Here is a 27,840-nt window from a genome sequence, read left to right as displayed (position 1 = left end):
GTATACCTCCAGCAGATTTTGAATTTCCATTACAAGTAGTCTCTAGTTTAAGAATGAGTTCTGTTCCCAAGGTCTGTCCTTAAGTTGGATTTGTATGTAAGCAGGAACAATATTATTGTGTAATACTATATTAGTAGTATTGTGTAATTAACTTGAACCATTGTGTATTTAACCCCAATCACTGTGTATTTAACTTAAATTTTGCTACAGTAGGCTCCATTCTTAGCTATGGGTCGTCCTTAAACCGGACATTCTTAACCTGGGGACTACCTGTAATATATTTTAACTAACTGATTCCCAAGATAAGCGATCCTTCTTTTGTGGATGAATATACATTTCATGTAAAAAAAAAAAAAAAAGCTTCGGATTCATGTCGTCTAATTTGGTATTGTCCACTCCGCATTTGGAGGGACATGTAAGTTTTATTTTTACATGTATGTTTGTGTGTACTTGCCTATCTTATATATGCTATAAAATGCAAGTGATAAATATCAGCTTTTATTTGTGCTTTCTACAATGAACAAAGTATAAATCTTTTGCTTGCAGGAATGCATGAACTATACTATACTAATTCTAGCTTTCTATGAATAAACCTCTGGACTGTTCTTAGAAGTGATAGTGGCTAAAGAAACAGTGGAGGCTTTTCCTGTGGTTCATGACCATGGTTCATACTGTGTTAACTGGAATTTCTGGCTTGTTTCTCCCAAACTAGCCAAGAATCAGAAGGCAAGAATTAACCATAATTTCAGGCTTTGACTTGTTAGGACATAAATAAACCAGATTTTGAGTTTATGCATCACAGACTCCAAGGTTGCTTAGCTAGACCGTGCAGCCACAAAAATATAATCGTCTTTTGTTCATGGCCAGATAAAATTCTGTGTACTGTAATGGGTAAACATACTCTATGAGTGTATATGTTTGGATCTGGCTTCATGTGTTGTGTGAACTTTGCAGATTTATTTAATCAGTGTTGAAAACTGCTGTTGGGGAAGTGCCATGATGAAATTGCTGTTGGGGAAATGCCATTCATGTGAGCTTAGCAGTCTGAGGAAAATCAAAAGAGGCAGTTTCAGTCTCATTACTATGGAGAAACATCCACAGCAGCAATGAAGCAATAATTATTGCCTGGAGTCAGGTGAGCAAAGATTGATCTGACTGGGAAATTAGCCATGGTGTTGCTTGTAACAATGATCCACCAGTAAAACTGAGGAAAGGAATTCTAAGAATAATTATACTGTATTCCCAAAATGCAAGCATTAACTGACCTGAATATTCTTATATTTTCCTTATACTGTATATCCTTACCTCAGATACCTCAAACTTCTGTTAATTTCAAAGATGGAATGGATCTACCCCCTACTTAGTCCCTGATGCTGAATTCACAGATAACAATTGTTTTCTTGGCACCAGAGTACGGAAATGTCCACTTGAGGAATACTTTTCAGTTTCTCAGTCTATCTTAAAGCAACAGGATTAGTATTAACTAGCCCCAACTCTGCTTAGCTTCCAAGGTTCGACAAGGTCAGCCAAGTATAATTCATATAATCTTTCTTGGGATATGATAGCCAACATACACTTGGTGTGGTGTGGAATGTATAGTTGTCTTTGAGAATGTGAGGAAGGGGTATAAGCCCCTCCATGACAATTACTGTCCTGGGTTATCATAGGACAGCGTGACAACTTGTTCAAGTATGTACAGAGCAAGAGTTTGTATGTTTTATGTTGACTGTCAACACTGAGAAATAATTATCTTTTCCTCTAAAGACTTTCAGTGTCCTGAGATCTTCTCAGGAAAGTTTGGATCTGAAATTGTATAGGTATGCTTCTCCTTGGATTTGTATTGTTGGAGACTCTTGAAGGCAAAGTTTAGGCATATCTTATATCCATCTTTGCTTTAATTACCCTTTTGTGACCTTTCCATTCTCAGTGATTGGAATCACTAGATCCAGGATAAGCCTCTAATCCAGTGTTTCTCAACCTTGGCAACTTTAAGATGTGTGGACTTCAACTCCCAGAATTCCCCAGCCAGCATTGTTGGCTGGGGAATTCTGGGAATTGGAGTCCACACCTTAAAGTTGCCAAGGTTGAGAAACACTGCTCTAATCCAGTGTTCTCTGAGTGCATTTTTCCCTGTTGAATCTTTTTGGCTTAGCATGTTGGGGGAACCCAGCAATGCAAGGTATTTTGTTTTGCTTTGGATTGGTATTTTGTGCAAACCCAGCCAATTAGGTTTTATGTAGAAAAACGTGACTTAATTAGCAATGGCATGATGTGGCTTAATCTCTGTTGAAGCAAATCTATGCTTTGCACAGATATAAGTTTCATGCACCCAAGTCCTAATATATAAACCCTCTTTCAGAATCGATAGGCATTGTATTATAAACAAAAGTTAGCTGAACAAAAAAAGATTTGACTTGGACAAAAAAGTTTGCAGTCGTCTGACTGTAGCTAGATAGTTGTGAGATCAGAAGTACAAGATCAGTATAGCATTTGCAGTTGAAACCTCCCAGTTCCCCTGAATGCTTAAAATAATTAATACATGTTTTGCTTTCTTGAGCGGTTTGCATTGTTCTTTGTTAAAATGTTCCTTAAGAATACAGTAATTGTTCCTGCTTTTGGAAAGGTGGAGTTGTGGTAGTGGTGGTGAAAAAGGCATAAATACGCTGTAAAAGAGGTAGCAAAGGAACCACCCCAGCACTAACACTAATACATTTATATGCTGCCCAACTCCCAGCAGTAGTTTTGGTTATGCTTAGAATTCTTGTTCCTTTTGCCATTACGCTCGTAGGAAGCGGGTTGCTGTTTCTTATCTAAGGAAGACTCTGCATCTGGGATCCACGATAGTTACTATGTTCGGTTTGACCTTGTCCACAGCCTATTTGACTGTGCAGTTTGAACAAGTAATTATGCTCTATTTCAGCCTGCATTAGGATTTTCTTTAATAATAATTGTTGCTTTTGATCACTTTCTGTCTGGAATGTATCCAAGGCAACTTGTAGGAAAAGTTATACAGAAAATAAAAATACAGTGTGATTTAAAACTTGACAAAGCTGCTGAAAAATTAAGGGAACTAAGATCATGTTGCAAATTGAACAGGAGTTGGATTGGATATGAATAAACACAATATGGTTGGTAATGCGTTTTAAGCTTTTTTTGAAGTTCCTGATAAAGCAACACTTGATATATTTTTAGGTGCTTTATGGGAAGTAACCACTGTCTGCCGTACTACTTTAAGGAAAAAATATCTCAAAGTATAATTGTGAATTGTGCATTCCCATTAAGCTTAGGGTTCTTTGTTAAGAGCTAAAAGTCTGTACAGTATTTTTCCATCATTGATGTAAAATATTGATTTTTTTCTTTTGCTGAGATATATTTGGTATTCTAAATGTAATGACAGAAAAGCTAATGCTTTTGGAATCAGCTGGGTCAACATGAGCTTGTCTTTCCTGAAAATGAAAATATTCAAACACTGAAGTTCCGTGCTTCAGAAAAGGTAGTTACAAAAACAGTGTTTCCTCTTTTATATATTTTGTATTTTCTTTGTGGAAATATTTCTGACAGATTTCCAGTTGAATTTTAATACAGTTTCTCTTTTTTGATCGTATTTGCTAGATTTTTAAATATTTTCTTGGTATTGAGGAATTTAATGTGCTATATTAAAATCTGTATGCTTAACTTCCAGTATTGTGACTGATGTATGAACAGCTCTAGTAAAGTAGTTTGTACTGGTCTACAACCGTAATAAATTCAATTGAATTGATGAAGCTAGTTTTTTTATTAAATAGCAAAAGTAAACTAAAGTTGATTAATTTAAATATAGAGAATTTGCCAGATAATAATATAAATTATAAATTGTGCTGAATATTAGGAAGTTTGATGCTCTTAGACTACTGTAAAGTAATTTATTTGATGTAAGAATTCTTAGAATGTTAAGTAAAATGCAGTTTTATTTCCCTAGAACATGTTCAGCTGTAAAATTCATTGATACACTGTTGCTTATGTTAATTTTTAAATATTTAAAGTTCTAATTGGTGAGTTTGAAATACTTTTTCAAACTTAGTTAACAGTAATTTCACTAATTTAGTTCAAATGTAAGTATCTAAGTTACTTTTAAAAAGCCAACTTTGTCTCTTGAATGCAGTTGTAAAAGTGAAGAATCGTAGTAACAATTACTGCATATTATCTGATAGTGCAGCTAGTTAACTTCTAGAAATCATACAGACATATAAGTTTTAATTAATTAGTTATGTATGCAACTTCATGGACATTTTGGAGTACCAGACATTTCTCTCTCCCACTTTTTCCATTAAATTGAGGTTTTACTTGTAATTAATTCCATGATTTCAGAAGTCTAGCCATGGAATTCTCTATTTATTCTTAGATATTTATTCTCTTAAAGTCATTTATTTGTGTCTTATAAGTTTATATATGATTTGTCTTTAAATGTTAATTTTGTGTTTTGTTCAGTACAAATAATATTTGCAAAGTATTACAGTGAGCATAGAATAATATGAACTATTTTCTGCTCATAGTACAATCTTAACTACTCAGAAGAAGGTTAATTTAACTCAGTGGGACATACGATTTCAACTCTGGATAGTGAAAAACAATCTTGTTTTGTTAATTTTGCTTTCTCTCTAAGCAACTTTTGTGGTTCTTTCCATATGACTGGTTTTGTCATATGGAAAGGTGAGATGTATAGTTTAGATACCAAAATGTCAGCACAGGCAGAAGCCATTCAAAAACTAAAATCAGCAAGTTTTGAATAAGCTATGCCTGATTCAAGATCAATTGACTTTAAACATCTTCAGTGTAATTTCAACATGTTACTTTAAAGAAGGAAAAAGAAGAGAGCCGATACAGTATCGTGTTGAAGAGGATGGACTTGCAGCAGGGAGATCCAGATGGTAGCTTACCCTCACCTACAGAAACTCCCTACAGTAGGTGACTTTGTGCCAGTCACTTACTCTCAACCTGTGCTATATATGCTATCAAATAGGAAGAGGCAGCACTATGTATGCCATCTTGAGCTCCTGAATTAAAGATGGAATATAAATCTAGTAAATAAGTAAAAAGTGTAAATCTTCATATGATTATGATATAAATGAACTTGATTTCCCATCTTTGGTAGCTTAAGGTAGCCTGAACTCCCTTTCTGCAGAGATTCGATTGGCCCCATCCTTTCTCAGGCTTAGGAAAGCAGTTAAGACCTACTTATTCTGCCTAGCATATTAGAAGATTATGCTTTTGATTACAGGTGGAATTGGAGTTCCTGCTGATTTTATTTTTTTATCCTGATTGGCTCTTTTATGTATTTTTATGTAGGTATTTTTCTTCTTTTGTATTGATATATGATGATGGGATTGTTAACTTCATAGGGCCTTTTAGGATTGGGCAATTTGCAAATAAATAAATAAATAAATTATTCCAATGCAGCCATGTATAAAACCCAAATGCATTTATTAAATAGTGACTGTACTTTGCATCCCAGCATGCATTATATTAGAATTTCTTTGTCCATCAACTGGGGAAAATAACACTATTGCTTAGCTAATATTGCAGTTGGAGATGACAAAGTGCTTCATCCCCATGAAAAGTATATTTTACTGCATAATTTTTAATGGCAGCATTAAAAGATTTGATAGCATATTGAATTAGCTGTTTACCCTTAAAGTAATGACACACTAAAGAATAACATAATTCTACAAATTATTGTCTCTTTCCCTGAGACTCAGACAATCAGAAGTCTGCTAATTTGCTTACATTCTATAGTAAGTGTACTACTGTATATATCTAGAATTTTTAATTATTTTCTATAACAAATCAAATATCTGTATCAAATATATATTAAGTATCTTTACTCCAAATACTCCAGGGTCCTAGTTTTGGTACACAATTCATTTTGGATGCATGGCTATTGTAAATTGTGCTGGTGTGTGGGAATGACCTTGGGAGACAGGAGGAAAGCTGCCAGCACAGGCAATGGACTGATAAGAGGCAGCCCAGTCCAAAGGTGGGCGAAAAGCATGAGAAGTGTTTCAGAAGAGACCCTCCCTAGTTTTCCGAAGACTAAAAAGGAGGGGAGAAATACTTTCAGTCTTGCAAGATTCGGTTTAATGTAACCTTACAATAAAGATAGTGCTGATGTTCCTGGTCATGCTGCTTGTCTGGACTACCTTGAAGGGCTAACAGAAATACAGTTGTAATATTTTGTATAATTTTGCTACCATGTGTGAGTGGTTCCCAATCTGTAGTCCAGAGACCAATAAGGAGATAGATCTAATTGCAGGCAAAGGCACTTTTTTAAATGGCCCAAATCTCTTTCAGATTACTGAATTTCATACAGCTAGTGTTCTTACAGGAATTCTTGTAAGATTTCAAGCAGGAACAACAAAATATTATGAAGCTTGATGGTCATCTTGTTCATTAGCATTTTTAAAAATTAAAATACTTTTTATTTAATTTTTGGATCTTCCGGATGTTGCGGAAGACAAATGTAGGCACCTCGCTGCTGACTCCTGGCTACTATGGTAATTACAATGATGAAATAGCAGCCTATGTGAATGAAAAAGTTTGGGACAGCTGGTGTACATCACTTGGAAAAGCAGACTAAGGAATATCCTATTAGAGTTGCTATTTTTCCATATTTACTATATCTCTATTGTTTCTCTATAACATGTAGTTTGTTTTCTGAAAATTATTAATGGAAAAACTACATATGCTTATACATATACAACTATTGATACATCAAAGCATCATTAGTTGCTATCTATGTATTGGCTGCATTTGCATAACATATTTAATTTATTAGTAAATTAACCTGTTTTCTTGATTTGCACAGTACTTTCAGTCATAAGCTAATCCAATAAATTCATATAATTCACTAAGCCACAACATTACTTATTAAGGTTAAAATTCAATTTTATCATGTATAAAAGCAGCAGCTAAGTTTATAAATGACCAGATTTAATTTACTGGGGGGAAGAAATTGTTCCCTTGGTAGTGTATTGTTCTTCTCTTGCTAACCTTAGTTCATTTGGATGAGTTAAAACACTTACAAAGCTGTGGAATCTGTTGTTGAGAAGCATGAGCTGACATTGACCCACATTCTGCAATTACTTAGATGTACTTATGTAGTCTGCTTCACAAGATCTTATTTCTGAAATCTTACTAAAGAAAATTAGTTCATGATCTTTTTTAAACTTTTGCAATTGAAACAATATTAATTACATTTTCAGGTGTGAAAGCATAATGGCGGGTAACAGTTTGGTCCTACCGATTGTGCTATGGGGACGCAAAGCTCCTACTCACTGTGTGTCAGCTACACTGTTAATGGATGATGTTTCAATGATTGTCACAGGATGTCATGATGGGCAGATATGTCTATGGGACCTCTCTTCAGATTTAGAAGTAAGTTTAAATCATGGAATTGGAAAACTTTTCAGAATGATACACAAGTTTTATTTAAATATAACAGCTTGGTTTAGAAATGCAGTTCAAGTACAGTTTTGTACAGTTCAGTTTGAATTGGGTATATGTTTGATAATTTCCAGAAAAGGCATTGTTACAGTATCTATGCTTTTCCCAGTAAAAAACCTCGCTTCTTGAGCTGATTCATCAGAACGATCAATATATGTTATTGATATTCATAGGCTTGCTTTTGTGGGAGTGCTGATTTTTTTTTTTAAATCATTAAACCATGGAAAATCAATGAACTCTGCTGAAAAGTGACTCTGCAGGGCCTCCTTTCTCCTCTGACCCTTTGAAGGTCAACATGCTTAGATTAATTTAAAAAGAATAACTAATTCAAATACTGAATTTGGGAATGTATTGTTTCTGTTTCTCCAATGCTGCTTCTAAAACTGTACTACTTACTGATTTATTTATTTTTAAGGGATACAGAGTGGTTGTAATTTGGACTGAGCCTTTGAAAGATGAGCAATTTTGACATCCAAACAAATAAGCTAGAATCTGGAATGGTAGTTGGGTACTTTTATATGCCTCTTTGTTCTCTTTATATGTTCAAACTTTACCTTCAGCTACATATGCAGCCTATGCATTATAGAAAATAACACACTACCTTACAGTAATATTAAATTTATTCGTGTAAGTTGTATCTGCTCTGTTAAATTGGAGTAACTTAGAAAAAGATATTTTTTGTTTTCTGCTTGCAACATTAAATAAGAAGGAAAAAGGCAGCTAATCTTATATGAAATGAGTAGGTTGGGCACCCATTTTAAGTTGCGGTCTGCGTGGAAACAAATAGCTGCAAATCTTCCTTAGCAATTACCTACTGCAATCCCAGCAGTGTGGTTGCACTGGATCCTATTGTTTCCCAGATAATGAATAGCGCCTAATTGGATGCAGTTTTAGAATGCAAAACACAGTGTCAAATACAGTTCCAAGGACTATCTTGGCCATCATTCAGATATTGAATAAAAGGCTTCAGTTTTCATGAACTGTAAATAAATCAGCCTGTGGAACCATCTTGCAAATAAATAACCATTACCTTTAAAATAATAGTCGAAGGAGCAAGATGGATGATACTCATCTGGTGTTAACAAATACCAAGCAGCAGAGGGTTTGTGTGATGTTTGCCTTTTATTCAGAATAATTAAAGCTATATCAGAGCCCTTCTTTTGCTGCAGTGTATTATTCACCTTCCATAATTTTGCCATTAGACTGAAGGCCTTGAGAATTATGTCTCTTCCTAAATATTCCATTATAATTTCAGAAAGGCAAAAAAGCACTTTTTGATTTTAATGACCCTGACTTGTGTGGCCTACTTGTTGGGCCTGCAAGTCAGCAAAAGATAGGGAAATAGCGGTATATTTTATTATGCGAATGTACATATGATAAAATAAATGTAATCATTCCTACAGCCACATATATGTAATGTGCAACTTAAAAAAAAGGTTATCATACACTTTTTTTTGCCTTTTCATTCCCATTAATTTATTTGACTAAAGCCAAATAGCTTATGCAAAAATGCTTTTAACTAAAACACTAATTAAAATTGGTCTTGCCAATTAATCATAAGCTAAGATATAGTTAATTCATCTCCAATTAAATGTATTAAAATATGCAGGATTTTTTAATGGATATTGAGTATTGTTTACCAATCTCAAATCATGAGACAGATTATATCTAATATAGCCAACATAATGTTACCATTAACAGTATGTTTATATCAACATAATGTTATGTTTTTAATTTAAATAAGGAAAATGTATGAAATATATTTTGAAAAGGGATATTTAAAAATTGTTCAAAATTTATCAATCAATAGTTTAGTACGATCACAGACCAGAATTACAAATAAAAATGCATTAAAAATTAAATAAAACAAAATATGATAATATGTTACAGTTAATGGTGGGATCATCAGTGGGCAATCAAAGTCTGCCTATTTTTACAGATAGCGTAACAAAATTTAGGGATTTTGTAGGGAACGTATCCCTACGTTCAAAGAAACTGAATCATATTGATCAGATAGCAACAACTGTACATAAAAAAGATCAGAATTTCCCACGTATTTTATCAAATAGGAAGTTATAAAATGGGTCCATGAGTCCTTTTAGAAGGTCGAGTATAGCAGGGCACGACCTGTAGTTCCAATAGCCCCTTGTCCACAGGGGTACACTCTCAGCTCCTATGGAACTTTTTTGTATTGGCCCTACAAACTGCTGCGGGAAGGGTGTTGCAATGTTCTAGAGTTGGTGCCCTTTGGAATTTGGAGACAGTTATATAATGTAAGTATCTCACTGGTTTATAAAAAAGGGCTTGACGGCTCAAAAAAACGTCGTTAGGTAGAGCAGACTGCTTCTACTGATACGTTGTTTAAATGCACTAAGTGCGCACTCATAGCCCATCATTAGCAACACCTCCCTGGAGAAGCCAAGATGTCACAGTTTTTGTGAAATAGTCCTGAACCATACTGATTTATAACTCTTCAAAATTTTATTTTAACAGAGTGCCCATAGTTACATTTTAGGTCATTTATAAAAGTGCCTATTTTTTTTTTTTTTTACTTTCTACAAATATTAAAAATGACAATAATCATTGCAACAGCTAAGATATACACCACTGAATTTTTATTAAATTTCTTAGCAAACTGGGATTTTAAATTGTTTCAGTTCACCTGTAATGCTGCCTTTTGTTGTTTGCCATGTGACCAAATCTCAGGTTCATATGTTGCCCCCGCCCCCCCCCAATCTTTCACTTTATGTTTGCACGGAAACCAGGATTTAACATAAAGTTTCAACTGAGGTGGAAAGCACTAGATGAAGATAGATTTATTTTCTGCTTCTTCAGTATAATTAAAGTGCTTTTCAAAATTATCATAAAGAATAATATATTTGTCAGCTTTTCATACTTTGTTTCCCCAAATTACTGGAGATAGATAGATAGATAGATCCATCCATAATTTGGGAAAGAAAAGTATGAAAAGTTTACAAATGCGTTTTTGTGTGTGTTATTCTCATGCCTTTGATGATACTTTTTTATTTTTTAGTGATTTTTGAAAATACTCAAAAATTTGCATTTTTTTCTCTGATCCTAGATAAATCCTAGAGCTCTGTTATTTGGTCATACAGCATCCATTACTTGTTTATCCAAAGCCAGTTCTTCAAGTGAAAAACAGTATATAGTGAGTGCATCTGAAAGTGGGTAAGGATTTGCTTTTTCTACCAAACTTGCTATTGATTACTGAATTACTTTAGGTCTGTTATAATAATACTACATTAAGTAGCATCTTAAAATCTGCTTGGGCAATTTTTGGCCTTCAAAGGGAGTTCAAGTATAGTTTTTGATCTTGCATCCTCCTACTGCTCCCCTTCCTAAAGTGATTAACAATTGTGGGGCTGGATGAGCACAGAAGAATGATTGCTTAATTTTCATACTTACGTTTGTCTTGTTTTTCTTCTGGTAGAGAAATGTGCCTGTGGGATGTGAATGATGGAAGGTGCATTGAATTTACTAAATTAGCCTGCACACATACTGGCATACAGGTAAATGATTTAAGTGTGGATTAAACTGGTTATGTATAAATATAAATGCATATGAGGGCTTCACCGTAATTGCTTTTAAGCTTTGCTTTAATCTGATACAGTTTTCAATTGACTCAATTACATCATTTTAGTATATCTGTAATCGATCAGTATTTTTACATGATGAAATATTTAAAAACTAAAACTATTAATAATCTTTGGGAAAATTGGCAAAACCACAAAGAAATAAACAAAATGATAGCTGTATTCTGAGACAGTTAAAGGCACCTGTTTTTGCTGTCTTTTAGGAGCCAGCTGGAATGCAGAAATAGTGAAAGTCAGGTAATTTATTATAGGGTAAATTTGATTTAAATAAAATTGATTTAAATAATGATTTATATCACTAGTCAGGAAAATTCAGTTTAATTATGTATATTTCAAGTCAGGAAGATTCTATTAATCATCATTTTCTTCTCAAAATATTTGATGCAACCTTACTATAGACTCAGAGAAAGAAGTAGCTTTCAGTTTAGGGGATAGGTACCCACTGTTCATTATAAAGCAATGCTTTTTTACATTAATTTTCATTAAATTCATTAAAATGGATTGATGGTTTGGCCATTTTATTTAGTATCCAAGCTTGTGAATCATTAGAATATGAAATAACTCCAGTTCAATTAATCATGAATGTTTACCATAATTATTGTTCTAAACAGTTGTATGAGCATTGCAAAAGAAGTGACTGTTTTTAATAGTTCAAAAAAGGTAGTCCTGCACTTTGTAAAATAACTCTTTGAAGGTTTTCTGTTGTCTTTTGTATCTTAAATGGTTAATACTTTCTGAGCTAGGTTGATTTTTAACACAGCTTTTAGAGAAAAATCTGCAAATCTAATATAAATTTTAAAAATGATTTAAATTAACTCACATTTTAAAAAATAATTTGTTTTTCCTCCCCTGGATTGATTACCTGGGTGTCCTATAAATGAGAAGGACTAAACAGTTATGAGCATACATTATTTTTGTTGCTTATAAAGAAAATCTGATTCTCTGGCATTTGGGGTATCACATACTAGAATGGCTCTGATGTAGTTCTTGTATCTCTTTTAGTTCTATCAGTTCACAATTGGGACTCAGCGTGAAGGGAGATTGTTGTGTCATGGCCATTATCCAGAAATTCTTGTTGTGGATGCTACCAGCCTTGAAGTTCTTTATTCCTTGGTGTCGAAGATTTCTCCTGACTGGATCAGTTCTATGAGCATTATTCGATCTCACAGAACACAAGGTTAGCCAACAGCCATATTTCAAGCTCTTATTTTTCAGAAATTGTCTTGGCAACCAATAATGTAGTAGTAGTAGTAGTAGTAGTAGTAGTAGTAGTAATAATAATAATAATAATAATAATAATAATAATAATAAGGCAGCTTTACTTGGAGCAGCTTGTATCCTGCAACAATACCTTTAACACCATCAAACAACAACATCTGCCTGTCCCAGGTCCTTGGGAAGGTGGATAAAACTGCCAAACCCAGCCTAAACATCTGGCTGACTGTGCGACCAACCATAATAATAATAATAATAATGTTGCAAGTACATCAGACAGTTGAAGAAGAAAAAAGAGCATTGGAAGAATATCTGAAGGAGAGTGAAGAAGATGAACTGAAGCTAGCATACCATGAAGGCTTACTGAATACCGAAGAGACCAAACTGGCCTACAAGAAAGACCAAATGAAGAATAGAAAAGAGAGATGGCAAGGCAAGGTATTACATGGCCAGTACACAAAAAAATTAGCAGACAAAGCAGATAACAACAAGACCTGGCAGTGGCTAAGAGCAGGAAAGTTGAAGGAAGAGACAGAGGGGCTAATTCTGGCTGCACAAGACCAAACCTCAAGAACAAATGCATATAAAGTCAGAATCGAGAAGACAGCAACAGACAGCAAATGCCGCCTCTGCAAAGAAGCTGAAGAAACAGTGGACCACCTAGTCAGCTGCTGCAAGAAAATCGCACAGACTGACTACAAACAACGGATGACAAAGTAGCAACAATGGTGCACTGGAATATCTGCAAGAAATGCCATTTGCCTGCAAGCAAGAATTGGTGGGACAACAAAGCAGACAAAGTAGTAGAAAATGAAGAAGCTAAAGTACTCTGGGACTTTAGAATTCAGACAGACCAGCACCTGCCACAGAACATCCCAGACTTAACAATTGTTGATAAGAAAGACAAAGAAGTCTGGATAGTGGACATTGCAATACCTGGAGACAGTGGAATAGAAGACCTGCAAATACAAAGACCTGCAAATAGAAATAGAACAACTGTGGCAAAAGAAAGCAAAGATAGTACCAATAGTAATAGGCACCTTGAGTGCAATTCCAAAACATCTGGAGCATCACTTGAGCACCATTGGGATTGACAAAATCACCATTAGTTAACAGACCAAATGGAATGCAGTGACGGGTCTCACTCTTCCTTGTCAAAGGCCTGGGTGAAGCAATAGTAAATAAGCACATTAGTGAATAAATAATAAAAAGCAATGCATGTTGCAGATATAGGGGTAAACTTTTCTGGAATTAGTCCATTCACTTGGCTTTGCATAATTCTTGCTGATGCCATGACTGTTTCTCAGTCCTGAGAAATGATAATCAGTGTATTTTGGGTTTGGATCTTATTCACACAGTGCTACCTTTTCTTACTGAACTTTCAAGTGAGATTTTTCCAGTGTATTGCCACAGTTCCAGTTTTCCTCTGAACATTTGATAGTATCTCATCTAGGAAAAAAAAATAAAACTGCTTATCCATGAAGTAAAATTCGACTAGGATTTACCTTCAATGCCCAGTTAGGAAAGACTTTTTCTGAGTCTCATCCATGGAAGAATAATTTTGAATCTGAGCCCTGCCTTACTTGATGGATCTGCAAAATGATTAATTTTATCCATTTCCTAATTAACTTGTAATATAATTATATTAGCGCAAGAACATTAAGATGCCATGAAGTTTAGAAGAATGTTACAGTTATTTCATGTCATAGCTATCTTAGCTCATTCAGGTAGGGGAACTGTGTCTGTTGACACTCAATTTCCTGTCACCATCTGCTGGGTATATGATGAGATGTTTGCAGACTTCATCTTAGAAGATGTAGTTGCAGAGTTCATCTTAGATCCAAATAAAAAGCAAAAGACCAGGTATGGTGGTTAGAGCATTATATTTAGGTACTATTATTATTCATAAGATACTCATATTTCACTTAAACTTCATTTAAAAGTCAGGTGGGCCCTGACCTACCTATCTTTTTGCTAACTGGTGAAGACACTTCTCTTCCAAGGGGGTTTTGGTCAGGAAAATTTTAATTAGACAGCCACAGTTTTATATGTTAGTTATTTCATGTACTTCACTGTGTATTGTTTTATGATTGTATTTAGATTGTGTGTTGTAAGCCACTGTGAGTTACTTAAGTAGGTAGCGTACATCTATTGATAATAAATACTGTACATTTAAAACAATATTAAAATGTAGTCTTATATTTAAAACCAAGATTAAAGAATGCTTTGTATGTTTAAAACCTAAATCTGTGAGAACCAATGAGGAGATCAACCAATAAAAACCAAGTCTCCACCTTCAACCCGCAATTTGAAAGAGGAGCAGCTTGAGGAGTTCTGGGCCATAAGCAGTTCCACAGCGTAGGAGCAGCCAACAAAAAGGCCAAAGACTTCATGCATCGCTGATGGTCTAGCCATTGCACAATATACAGTGGTACTTCTAGTTACGAACGCCCCTCCTTACGAATTTTTCAAGATACGACCAGCTCCGGTCCCAAAAATTTACCTCTACTTGCGAACTCCGCCTCGAGTTACGAACCGGATCCGTGGCCATTTTCCCTGCTGCCACGCGGTCGCGGCTTCCTGTGGGCGAGATCGCAGTAGCAAGGAGACGTTCGGTGAGCCTTGTGGTGTGTTTTGTGGCGTTTGGAAGGTTTTTGGTGTGCTTGTCAGCATGGCTCCAAAGAAAATGCAGAGCAGGCTGGCAACTGACTTCTCCAGAACTGAGCCTGCAGCTAAGAGGCAAAGAAGAGAGGAAACCCCTGAAGGAGATCTCCCCGATGTCCCTTTGGAGGGGGACTCTCCCTCCAAATAATAACTGCCTCCCCACCCCATTCTCCCTCTTCATACTGTGCTGTACTGTACTTTTTTTCATGTTTTTGAGGTTTAAAAATAAAATGCATATGTTTCAGAACTGTTTAGCCGTATTTACATTGAACCTTATGGGGAAATTTGCCTCGTGGTGCGACCAAATTCGGAGGGCGGAACGGATTAACCGTATTTACATTGAACCTTATGGGAAACTTTACCTCGACTTGAGACCAACTCGAGTTGCAACCAGAGTCACGGAACGGATTAAGTTCGTAACTAGAGGTACCACTGTACTTAATATAAAATGAGAAAATGTCAAGAACGTAGCAAGTCTTCTTTCATCAAATCAGACCCTCGTTCAGTTTCTTTGGCTCAAATAGTTATCTGTTGTAGATTGAACAGAATCTTTTGCTCCTGTTTGTTAGAGACTAGAGATTGAATGTAGGATCTTTTGTATGTCAAGAAATTGGTTTACCACCTACTTTACCAACTTCATATACATTCCCTTGAGCCTCTCAGCTCATGAACGTGACCTGTAATAAACATATTTCTTAGATTTTATCCTCAGCATCTTTTTTCATTGTATGGGTCAGATAAATGCTGCTGAATTTATGAAATAATTCTGACTCTGTGTGTCTTGCAGGGTAATGATTATTTTGTTTGTTTGTCTGCCCTAGAGGACACTGTTGTAGCAGTATCAGTGACTGGCATTCTTAAAGTATGGATAGTAACTTCTGAAGTGAGTCACATGCAGGTAAGGAAAAGCAAATGTAGTTTCACAGTGATGAATGTCTTTTTCAGGTGCGTGGCTTTTTTATTGCCTAGTCTGATTGACTTGTCTTTTTCATTGCTTGTGTTACCCTTGAAATGTAGATGTGTTTTTAGCAGTACTTCTGTTTCTGCTCAGATATGCTGTTCCTGATACCTAACAGATATTTAAAATTTGTTAATCAGAAAGTTTGTTTCTTTTTCTTAAGCTATGATTAGAATACATTCATTTGTGCAGACAGAGGAGATTTGCTATAAGTGCCCTTTGTTTTTGTTTTCTCCCTTTTGTAAGCTGTGGATTAAATTCACTTTTCAGTTTCAATTCTTGTCCTGTATATTGCCTTTTATCCATTTCAAGAAGGAGGAATACCTTCTTATCATGTTTCTAAGGCTCAAAGAAGTTTCTTCCCAACAACAATTGAATTCTAAATACTGACAGTATGCGATGATGAAATTTTAGAACGATATACCAGATTTAAAAATAAGTAATATATTCTGCCAAACATATTTATATTTTAAAATCAGTCTCTCAAGCTAGGATTCAAGGCTACAAAAGGAACTGGACAAATAGAAATGGAAAAGAGGAATTTAGAAGGGAGGAGTAGAGAAATAAAAGTTGTTTGTAGATTATTGCATAAAAGACTTTACATTCCCCTCCTTTTAATTTCTTTTAAGGATACAGAACCAATCTTTGAAGAGGAATCTAAACCAATTTACTGTCAGAACTGCCAGAGCATTTCCTTCTGTGCATTTACCCAAAGATCACTTTTGGTAGTTTGCTCTAAATACTGGAGGGTAAGGATAACCAGTTAAGTGAAAGCTGGCGTTTCTTTGTTGTTCAGTCTGCTGTACTCAAATTGTGCGTGAGGCATGCATGCAAAAAAATCTCCAGACAGTCAGATTCTAAACTGATTAGTTTACAGTGATTTCTCTGCATACCTAATTGCCTTGGGGCACATGAGCTCACACTGTGGCTGAATGGTTACTTTTATAGAAAGTACAACTGTTTATCTGAACATTAAAGTAATATTTAATAGAACAATCACAACACTTTGCTTTCAAACGTTTTTCTTTATTTTTTTTTAAGAATTATTTTTTATTGATTATATAATTCTTTTGGTAACTTGGCTCCTTTTATGGCCTTTTATACACAGGAACAATATTTCTTTTTCTGCAAGTTTTTGACTTGTTGAGTTGAAAAGCTTTACTGATTGTTTATGTTTTTGTCTAGTGTTTTTTAGGTGTTCTATAGGTATCTTAAAGATGGAAGTTGCCTTGAGTGTCTTTTGTTTTTTGATCAAAAGGGTTTAATAAAAGGATGCAATTACTGCTTTTAATAAATCACTAATTTCAGTTACTGTAAGATCAACTACTTGCATTTATGTATATTTCTTAATTTACAATTGGTTTATGTTATGTAATTATTTTTCTTTAGGTATTTGATGCTGGAGATTATTCCTTGTTATGCTCAGTCCCAAGTGAAAATGGACAGACATGGACAGGAGGTGACTTTGTGTCAGCTGACAAAGTGATAATATGGACTGAAGATGGACAAAGTTTTATATATAATCTGCCAGCCAGGTATGTGGCATTAATAGGGCATAAATACATGAAGATTACTATCTAGAGTTCTGTGCGTTCAGATAGAAGGAGGGACAGTGATACAAATAGATCAGTTTATCAGACCATCTTTTTACTGATCTGTAGCTGGAACATATAACAGTCCTCTGGATTTGGGCACCAAAGGAAACTGTGATCAGCTCTAAATTGGAATATCTTTTTATGTACAGAAAAAATGGGAGAGACTGTGACAGAGATAAATGAAAATGGTTGAACTGGCTTTATTGTACAATTTGTGAAGTTGAATGATGCATAAAGTTCATATTGTCAGTACATAGGTGATTAGCTTTTTTAACTTCCCTGTGAGTAGTTAAATTTAGATCTGCAGAAATTTATTATTTCTACCTCTTTGTTAGTTTTGTCAACTTAATTAAGCAAACCAGCTCCTGAACTATTCTTAAGTTTGGATAACAACTTTTACCCTTACATGGAGGATTGCTTTTAAACAGTGCTGTACAGATAGATCCCACATTTGAGAAATATTTTTTCTTCTGCTGCTGTTAATGTGGATTTCCTGTTTAGACATTTTAATCCAAATCTCCTGAGTTTTAGCTGTACATAAAAATATTAAAGATGTACCCCCCTTTTTTTAACTCTAAACTAGTGTTTCTCAGCCTTGGCAACTTTAAGATGTGTGGACTTCAACTCCCAGAATTCCCCAGCCAGGAATGTTTAAAAGTTGCTGAGGTTAAGAAATACTGCTCTAAACTATCTAGTCCATGTGAATACTAAAGCTGCAGTTTGTGATATGTTTTTTAATTGTCATATGAGCTGGTAAATACAAACTTCCTGGTTTCCAGTTGCTTGCCAGCTAGCAAGTCGTTTCGCAGCGATGTTGGAAAGGTTGTTGAAAACCTCAATCCTCCTCAACTCTATTGTGTTGTAGACCAAGGAGAGGAGAAAGCAGATAAACAGGTAAGACTTTGACCTGCTATATTGTTCAGAAATGCAGAAGTGGTGAATGGACACAGCTGCTAATTTGTAGTACTTTTGAGATCATGGACATGTTGCTGCTTGCTTTTATTTTAAGGTTGATTTAATTTTTTTCGCCCTAATATAGAGTGCCTTCTCCAGGGATATATGTCCAGCACTGTTCCAGATGTCTTTTTGGTGTCTGGCCAAGACATTCCTATTTTTCCAGACATTTTTAATAGTCATTTTGATATATATTACATTGGGATACTTGCTCTTATATAATTTTTATTTTCACAGTTTTTCAGGTGCAGTTTCTTAATGCATTCTTTTGGGTTGTATTACACTGTTTGGCTGTTATTATATTTTTTATTTGCCCCAAAGACTGGGGTAAATTGAAAATCAAATAAAATAAATAATGTTATGTTTGCTTTGTATTTCTTTAACATGCCTTTTCTGCACACCATCCTGAAATTGTACTGTTTATTGATAGTTTTAAAGAATATTAATAATTGCTGATATTGAATTAAATCTGTTTTATATTTTGCACATGTATATTGTCTTTCACAAGGCTCTATGCTCCCTAACTTAGTTCAGCCGACAGTACTGAAATTAAGATCTCACATAGGCATCATAGCATGACACAGGCATGACAGAATTGGGATCCAGTCTAAAATCTGTTTTAATGCCTTGTTTATTTTACAGTTATTAATCTGCCCTCCTGTCACTCGATTCTTCTATGGCCGTAGGGAGTGTTTCCATAAACTATTAATCCAGGGAGACTCTTCAGGGAGGCTCACCATTTGGAGTATTCCAGATTCGCTTGACAAGCAAAATATGACTGAAGGTAACTGTTGTCACAGCATGTAGCAGCACCTAGTAACTTTCAAGCAGGATCAGACCTGGTTACTATTTAGATATGAAATCAGGAAATGTGGAGTTTGGTGTTCTCTGAGTTTGGTTGCTTGCTTGCAGATGCTTCATTACTCAACTAGGTAACACACTGATGATATTACCTAGTTGGGTAATGAAACGTCTGCAAGCAAACAACCAAGCTCAGAGAGCACCAGGAACTCCACAGTTCAGCCCTGAACTACAGATATTCTCTTCTGTTGAGATCAGAGCCAAGCTGTAAGCTTGACTGGTAAGATGAAAACACATCCCCAAAGACAAGCCACTTCTCTGTTGCTGCCATCAGGTGTTAGGCTCCACTTGAGAGAGGCATTATGTGTATTTTATATTTAATTACAGGAATTTGCAGAAATGTTACTCTTACCAGAATGTTTCTTATCATTCCTAGTCTTCTGCCCAATCCTGCAGAATTATTTATCATTGTTTACTATCCTACTGGTAGCTATAGCCAGGTATTTCCCCACCTAGTAAACTCTCTCCTTACTACTTCACTTATAATTCACAAAATCAAATTCTAAACCACTGTGTGAAGCCATGCATAAGCTTAATTTTGTTAGACTTTGATTTAATGAAAATTATCTATAGCATTGCTTTTTCTGAGCCTTTCGTTTATTTATTTTATATTTTAAATGTATTTTGTTTTAAAAATCAGGATTGCCGGTTACTACTTCTGTTTCTCTACAAGAAGCATTTAGCAAACTTTCTCCTCGCCCAGCTGGTATTATAGATCAGTTGAGCTTCATCTCAAATAGTGAGGAGCCTTTGAAGGTGACAGCAAGTGTGTACATCCCCGCACATGGACGACTGGTTTGTGGTCGTGAAGATGGAAGTATTGTTATTGTGCCAGCAACTCAGACTGCTATAGTTCAGCTTTTGCAAGACGAACATATGTGCAGAAGAGGTATGTGAAATAATAGTTTAAAGGGTGCAGAGGTGACTTATTAAGTGGTGGCATTAAATTGGTTACTGTGTTCATATTCAGCTGATATGGAAGAGGGTGTTCTATTTGTACATGAAAGAATACTTGCTTGCATTCATTATACAGTAATTGTTAAATGGTTTTTTTAAATTCACAAATTATGCTGAAAATACTTTGAGCTTATTTCTGAATAATATGGCTATATTTCAAAGAGCTGGAAGCAGTTCCTAAAAATGAATCTTAATTGTCATCATTTAGCTCATGTATTTTGTTCCAGTGTCCTGCATTTGTAAACTGAAGGTGGTAACAGGGCCAGAATACCCATGAATAGAGTATGTAATAAGTCTGTTGTGGGACTGGCCAATAATTGTTCTCGCTTTTGAAATTAGAGCAAAGATCAAAGAAGATAGGAATGTATTGATTATACCATCTTTGTAGCAGCAAAGAGTTTTGTGCAAAAGGGTATCCAAAAAGCCTATCCATGAGCTTGGTGATGATCCTGATGATGATCATCATCCCAGGGATAAATAAGGGGACACTTGAATCAGTTGCTTTACATGCATACACTCATTAAAAATAAACACACAGTTGAATGACTTTCATGTATTGAGTGGTTTATCCTGAATAAATTTACTGTAATGTGAGGCTACCTCAGATAATTGGTCCATAAGTCTCACTTAACACAAAAATGTCAGATGACAAGTACCATTCATCAAAAAATATTATTCGTACTGAAAGTATTACACCTGTTTTAAAGTATCTGCAATGGCTCCTTCTGAGTCCCATTTAGAGAAATAATTACTGCAACATGCTGTACAAGGGGCTACCCTTGAAGACAACTCAAAAGCTGAAGCTAGTCCAGAATACAGGGGTGTGCGTCAGTATGCTCACATAATACCACTACTTCCCAAGCTACTGGCTCCCACTAGGCTTTTGTGTGCAATTTAAGATGCTGGTTGTCACGTACAAAGCCCTTCATGGCACAAGGCTGGGTTGTATGTGGACTCCAGTTATTTCTGCTCAGTGTTATCTAATGGGACTGGGAGGTATGTCTTCTCTGCCACTGGCTACCCTGTGGAACAACATACTCCTGAGAGTCAGGTGGCCCTAACCCTACCATCCTTATGCAAGCCACTGAACACCTGGTTTTTCTCTTTGGCACAGGGCCACGATGTTAGATGAGCCCATTTTTAGCATGTTATTTGTGTAGCTATATGAATGGCCCCAGGCATGATGTGTTTTTGTTTAGGGGATCTTTGGTTGCTTTTAACTGGATGTTAGCACCCCAGAGTCGCATAGCAAATAGGCAGCTATATAAATTAAATAAATAAGGTCTCTTAGAGTATAGCCACCTTTAGTATGTGTGATTTTTAATCTGTTCCTTCTCAGGGATTTTCATTCTGTTATAGAGGCTCCTGATTTGGATACCTCTTAGTTTTGAGAAGATATTTTCCATTCCAAGACAGTGTTTCTTTCAAGCTTGTGTGTGTTTGTTTAGAATTAGAAACCTCAAGTTCTTAACTATGAATTCAAATGGGATTGACTTTATTTGTTAAAGTGAGAGTTAGAACTAGATGTATCTTTGACCCTAGAAGGTGAAACTTTTCTAGGAGTTTTTTGTACATATTCAGGCATTGACCATCAAATGTACAGCAGTGAAATGGTGTAGGTGCATATGCCATTTTGGCATAGGGAATTGATCTCCCTGTCTTCTTGAAGCTTCACTTCATGTGAAGTTGGATATGCTGAATGCCAATTGTATTAACAAGCAGCAAATTAAATGGGGGTAACCTCGTCAAAAAATTAGATTAAAAATGAACTAAGGTAGAAATGGAATACCCAGACTTTATTGCTAATATTTGTTCTACTGTGTAATGTTATTTGTATATCTTTATTATACATACATATATGTATTCCTATTTTATTTTCTACTTATCCTGAAATTACCAAGAATACCTGCATACCCACAATGTGTGGTGTTTTGTGTTTTCTTCCACTTTAATGTTTTAGGTTGGCCGCCTCATAGAACTCTGCGGGGTCATCGAAACAAAGTCACCTGTTTGCTGTATCCTCACCAGGTTTCCTCTCGTTATGATCAAAGATACTTGGTCTCAGGTGGTGTAGATTTTTCTGTCATTATATGGGACATCTTTTCTGGAGAAATGAAACACATCTTCTGTGTGCATGGTGGAGAAATTACTCAACTTTTGGTTCCTCCAGAAAATTGCAGTGTAAGTTAATGAGTATCTCCTTGGCTCATGCCTTTCCTATGACTAATATAAAGAATAATATTTGAAGACTAACATTTTCATCATTGTTTTGTCGAAAATCTTTCTTATTGGCTTACGTTATGTTTATAAACTTTTATTTGCAAACATTTGTATATCACTTTGAAAGTTAAAAGGCAGTTTCTAACATAAAAACAGCAATATAGAAAACAATTACCTAACAAAGAAGCATATGCAACAGAATAATTTGTTTAATTTGTGAAGTTATTGCAAACTTAATTCCTGCTTAATTCAACATATTCTCAGAAATGTGGCTGGTTATGTAATCTCCATAGTCAGCCCTGACAAAAATGACATATTCCTAAGGAGGTGTTGGAGCTTTTTGCAGTGCAGAAAAACAAGAGTTGTGCCAAGAAAAAAAAACCTGAAAAATGTCTAGTCATACAGCTATGCTAGTAGTAATTTTAAGGTATAGATCATTATTTGGAAAGGAAAAGAGAGAGAGAGAGAGAGAGAGAGAGAGAGATCTTCCTAGTCTTTACTGTATTCCAAATACTTCCTAGTCTTTACTGTATTCCAAATCCCTGGAGACTATGTAGAGGACAAGCAAGGGGAAGAGGAGAAAAAATCCTACAGTGGATAGATGGCGTAAGTGGGATGTGAATTGGCCGTCCCAGACCCACCCATTTTTAAGCTCTAGATCAGTGTTTCTCAACCTTGGCAACTTGAAGATGGGTGGACTTCAAATCCCAGAATTCCCCACCCATCCTATCCATCCCAATACTTTGAAGGAACACATTTTTACACTGAAAACTTACATATTAAGGCTTTCCTTTTTTTCCTGAGGACTATGATTAGCTCTGAACATTTTACTTTGTCTGTGCTGCTTTTAGTTCTTAGTTAACAGAGGACTGTATCAAAACACATTTCACAATATTTGACTCCCAAATTCCTTTTTGAAAATTACTTTCCCTAAAGCCATGCCTTATCATTACTGTGCCCTTTCATAATACATCTCCTTAAAAGGTAAAGTCCCAATGGTATGCTTAAAGTAATGACTGAAAAACAGAGACCCCACATTTAATAACACAATCACTGACAAAAGCTAGTGTGGCTTGCATATGGATGTAGCCTTGTTTAATAATACAAGCAATGACGGAGTACTGGCGGTATTGCCTTAAAAAGAGAAGAAAACAAAATCTTTTCTTTAATTTGTTGACTGAGAACATCTATCTTATTAACCAATATTTTAAATTTCCAGGCCTTCCTAGAAATTGCCATCGTGGTCAGTCCTTCGACACTGCTGAGCTGACAGCATTTCTGCATTCAGCCTCTGCTTGCATAAATACCTTGTAATTCAGCTCTAGAGAGATGGAATTCAAAGGAAGAATCTAGGAACTTTTGAAGCATAAACAAATTCATAAGCTCTAGCTTTGAGTGAAGAAGGTTGCAGGTTCAGTCCACAGCATTTCAGCTTAGGCTGGGAGAAACTCTATCTGAAACCCCGGAAAAAGATTGCCTTGAGCTTGACAGACCAAAGATCTTTCTTAGGCTACAGCAGTTTTCTGTGATCCAGGAAGTAGGCCAGAGCCAAATGCAGGATTGTATTTGAGCTGCAGTGGTCCAAGCTGCTGTTTTTAGTTTAGCAGCTTAAATAGCACAAAGCAAAGCTGATGTTGGATGTAATTTATAGTACTTAAAGTAAGTTGATTTAAGGTTAAATGTTCATATTGCGGTAACTTGTGATTTATGGGTTTGAAGATTAGAAAGGGTGGCTTTTGGAAAGAAGGAAATTATGATGTTACCTTAGAGAGAGAGGGTAAAATATAAATGTATCTATAACGGCTATCAAAAAGATCAGAAGCCGCTTCTTTAGAATTTTCCTTTCCTTTCCTTTCCTTTCCTTTCCTTTCCTTTCCTTTCCTTTCCTTTCCTTTCCTTTCCTTTCCTTTCCTTTCCTTTCCTTTCCTTTCCTTTCCTTTCCTGTCCTGTCCTGTCCTGTCCTGTCCTGTCCTGTCCTGTCCATATCTTTTTCTATATTTCTTTTTCCCTTTCTTATTACTTTTCTGTATTCTTTAGTTCAAAATTGGTACTGTTTTTAATTCTGTTGAAAAACTTCTTCAGTAAAAATAATTTTAAAAATGTTCATACTGCGGTAGGTAGAATTCAAGCTGTTAACTTCCTTTTTGCTGAAACTTTCAGGGGTTACTTAATATTTCCAGTTTTGTGTGGCACACAATTTGCCATAATTTACAAAAAGAAAATTTATTTTAAGGATGTAAAAGATTTACCACTAAGAAAAATATGATTGAAAATTCTATTTTCTCATTTTCAGTCAAGAGTGCAGCACTGTGTGTGTTCTGTTGCCAGTGACCACTCAGTAGGACTTCTAAGTTTACGAGAAAAAAAGTGCATCATGTTAGCTTCCCGGCATCTCTTTCCTATCCAAGTCATAAAGTGGAGACCATCAGATGACTACCTCGTTGTTGGTTGTACAGATGGTTCCGTATACGTGTGGCAAATGGATACTGGTAAGTTATTTACATGTGAAGGACTTGACAAGGAATTTCCTTAATGATGTAGAGAGTGATTCAATACTATCCAGGCTTATATTAAAAAAGGATTATCATTTCTGTGTTATTTTTTCAAAGAAATCTCTTTTCAGAAGTGTCGCTGCCAACTAGCCATGCCTTTCTAATGCAAGATAAGAGAAGGAATTCAGAAGTATTTTTTTCATTTGTCTTAAAACGTATTTTTCATTTAGTCTGCTTTGCTAAATTTAACATGGCAAAAGAAATTTATTCTTAAACTTTAATAACTTTTTTTAAACAATGCAGATAGGCCTTTCTGAATGTTCTTTCGTTCAGCGACTGTTCAAAGTTACAACAGTGCTGAAAAAATGGACTTGTGACCAGTCTTTGAACTTATGACCATTGCAGCACCCCTGCAATCACATGATAAAAATTCAAGCTAGCCTGCATTTACAACTCCCCACCCCAGCTGACCTTTATCATCTTCACCTACCTCCCCTCTGCTGGGCTCACCATCCTGGCCATGCATGGGGAATCACTGTGGCGCTGGAACTTCTTGCCATGCTGTGGCTCTGGGGCTGCTTGCACCCTTGCACACCTCCCCTACCTGGTAGCAGACATCCACAGTCCTCCGTCACCTCCCTGGCCACCCATACACCCTTGCACATCCCCCCATGGCACTCATGCCACCCCTCGCCAACTACCCACACACCCTCACACACACTCCCCTAGCCCCTCTGGACTCAGGCTGCACCTCGCCGGCTACCTGCACACCCTCCCCCACCCGACAGCAGCCCCTTACCTGCCTGCCAGCCTGCTTGCAAGCCACCTGGGACTTGCAACTTCTTGTCGGCTTCCCTGCTGACTTTGGTTGTTGGAAGCTGGCAGGAATTTGCAAGGAGGTCCTAGCTTAATGACCTATGTTCCTCGCTTAACAGCAGCAATCGGGATTGCAGGGATTGCTGTCGCTAAGCGATGTGGTCATGTAACATCACACTTTATGACTGCATCGCTTAGAGACAGAAATTCTGGTCCCAATTACCATTGTTAACCAAGGGCTGCCTGTATGCAATTAAGAACTAGGGAACCAGTTTGATGTAGTGGTTAAAGCACCAGGCTGGAAACCGGGAGACCGTGAGTTCTAGTCCCACCTTGGGCACAAAGGCAGCTGGGTGACCTTGGGCCAATCACTCTCTCTCAGGAAGGAGGCAAGCACAAACCATTTCTGAAATCTTGCTGAGAAAACTGCAGGGACTTGCCCACGCAGTTGCCAGGAGTCAACACCGACTCAAAGGAACAAATAAATAAAATTAAGAACTAAGAAGGTACTTTCCAAATAAATGGCTGAACCTATAGTTGCTCAGAAAATCTCTATCAGGTATCCTGCTCTGTTCTGTATGATCAAGTACCTAGTTTTCCAAGTTATTTTTTGAAACATCACCAAAACGGTATTAACGACACAGAGGATGACCTCTGGCAGAAGTGGAATTGGGGTGGCGTGCCCATCTTGGCTTTTCTTGATCTCTCAGCAGCTTTCAGTATCCTCAGTCATGGTATCCTTCTGAACCAGCTGTGAAGATTGGGAATGGATGGCACAACTCCTCCTCCTTTCTCTTGGGCCAATTCTAGTCTGTGTTGATAGGGGAGAAGAGATATAGCCCATGGTATCTCTGTGGTGTCCCACAGGCCTTGATTCTTTGCCCACTCCTATTTAACATCTGCATAAAGCTGCTGGGTAAATCCAGGGTGAGATATCACTATGCTGATGAGACCCAGTTTTACACCTCCACCCCAGGCTGACTAAGTGATGCTGTGGAGATTCTGTCTTAGTATCTGGAGGCTGGTTGGGGAAGAACAGGCTTCAGCTCAACCTGCCAAGACTGAGTGGTTGGATAGGGGCCCCCTGCACCCAGCTTTTTCCATCTGTGGTGTTATACTACCCCATACAGAACTAGTGCACAATTTGGGGGTCCTCCTAGACTCCGGGCTCCTGTTCAAAGAGCAGGTAGCAGTCATGGCCAGGAGGGCTTTTGCACAACTTTGTTTTGTGCACCAGTTGTACCTTTTCCTGGACCGGGAGGCACTTTTCATGACTGCTCATGCTATAGTCACCTCCCAAGTGGATTAGTGCAACACAGTCTATGCGGGGCTGACCTTGAAGACTGCTTTGAAGCTGCACCTGGTCCAGAATGCTTCAGCACGAGCAGTTATGGATGCACCTTGGTATGCCCATGTCACCTTAGCTTTGTGAGCTGCACCGCCTCCCAGTGTGCTTCCAGGTGGAATTTATGGTGCGGTTGTCACCTATAAAGTGCTCCATGGCAAGAGGTTGAGTTATTTTCAGAAACGTCCCTCCTTGGTTGTTTCTGCCCATCCTACTAGATCCAACAGAAGGGGCATGCTCCAGGACCCCTCAATTGAAGGGACTTATAGGACTTATAGAAGCATGTCCTTCCTGTCACAGTGGAATACCATGTCCTTCTAAATGAGATTGGCTGGCAGACAGGAAGTTAGATGGCCCATTGGGAGGTTTTTGTTGATTGTTTACCCTCGACAACCACTATAGGTTTTTACTGCTTGTTAATGTTGTTTTTAAATTGGTTTTATCTGTTGATAGCTGCACACAGTTGCATTTACAAGATGGGTGGCCAGATACATAGACAGCTAGATAGATAGATAGATAGATAGATAGATAGATAGATAGATAGATAGATAGATAGATAGATAGGTAGGTAGGTAGGTAGGTAGGTAGGTAGGTAGGTAGATAGATAGATAGATAGATAGATAGATAGATAGATAGATAGATAGATAGATAGATAGATAGAATGAAGTTC

At 36.6% G+C, this 27,840-nt stretch overlaps 1 protein-coding gene across 2 annotated transcripts in view; it reads left to right on the top strand.

The window, feature by feature from the left end:
- Nucleotides 1-27,840, top strand: part of WDR7 (WD repeat domain 7) — a 232,722-nt gene that overhangs the window by 8,287 nt on the left and 196,595 nt on the right. For both annotated transcript variants that reach the window (XM_088152672.1, XM_088152671.1), the window contains exons 2-13: nt 7,239-7,410; nt 10,562-10,668; nt 10,931-11,009; nt 12,096-12,270; nt 15,794-15,870; nt 16,560-16,679; nt 17,320-17,465; nt 18,305-18,419; nt 19,122-19,263; nt 19,981-20,229; nt 22,258-22,478; nt 24,811-25,006. In XM_088152672.1, the coding sequence (XP_088008798.1) occupies nt 7,252-7,410; nt 10,562-10,668; nt 10,931-11,009; nt 12,096-12,270; nt 15,794-15,870; nt 16,560-16,679; nt 17,320-17,465; nt 18,305-18,419; nt 19,122-19,263; nt 19,981-20,229; nt 22,258-22,478; nt 24,811-25,006 (1,786 nt within the window). In that variant the 5' untranslated portion in view covers nt 7,239-7,251. The remainder of the gene's footprint in view (nt 1-7,238; nt 7,411-10,561; nt 10,669-10,930; nt 11,010-12,095; nt 12,271-15,793; nt 15,871-16,559; nt 16,680-17,319; nt 17,466-18,304; nt 18,420-19,121; nt 19,264-19,980; nt 20,230-22,257; nt 22,479-24,810; nt 25,007-27,840) is intronic.

Source organism: Python bivittatus, unplaced genomic scaffold, assembly GCF_059951505.1.
Source record: "Python bivittatus isolate LINGU-HERP-01145 unplaced genomic scaffold, Pbiv_v1 ctg000570_np1212, whole genome shotgun sequence".
NCBI classification, from domain to species: Eukaryota; Metazoa; Chordata; class Lepidosauria; order Squamata; family Pythonidae; genus Python; species Python bivittatus.
This window is presented reverse-complemented; position numbering and strand designations above follow the sequence as displayed.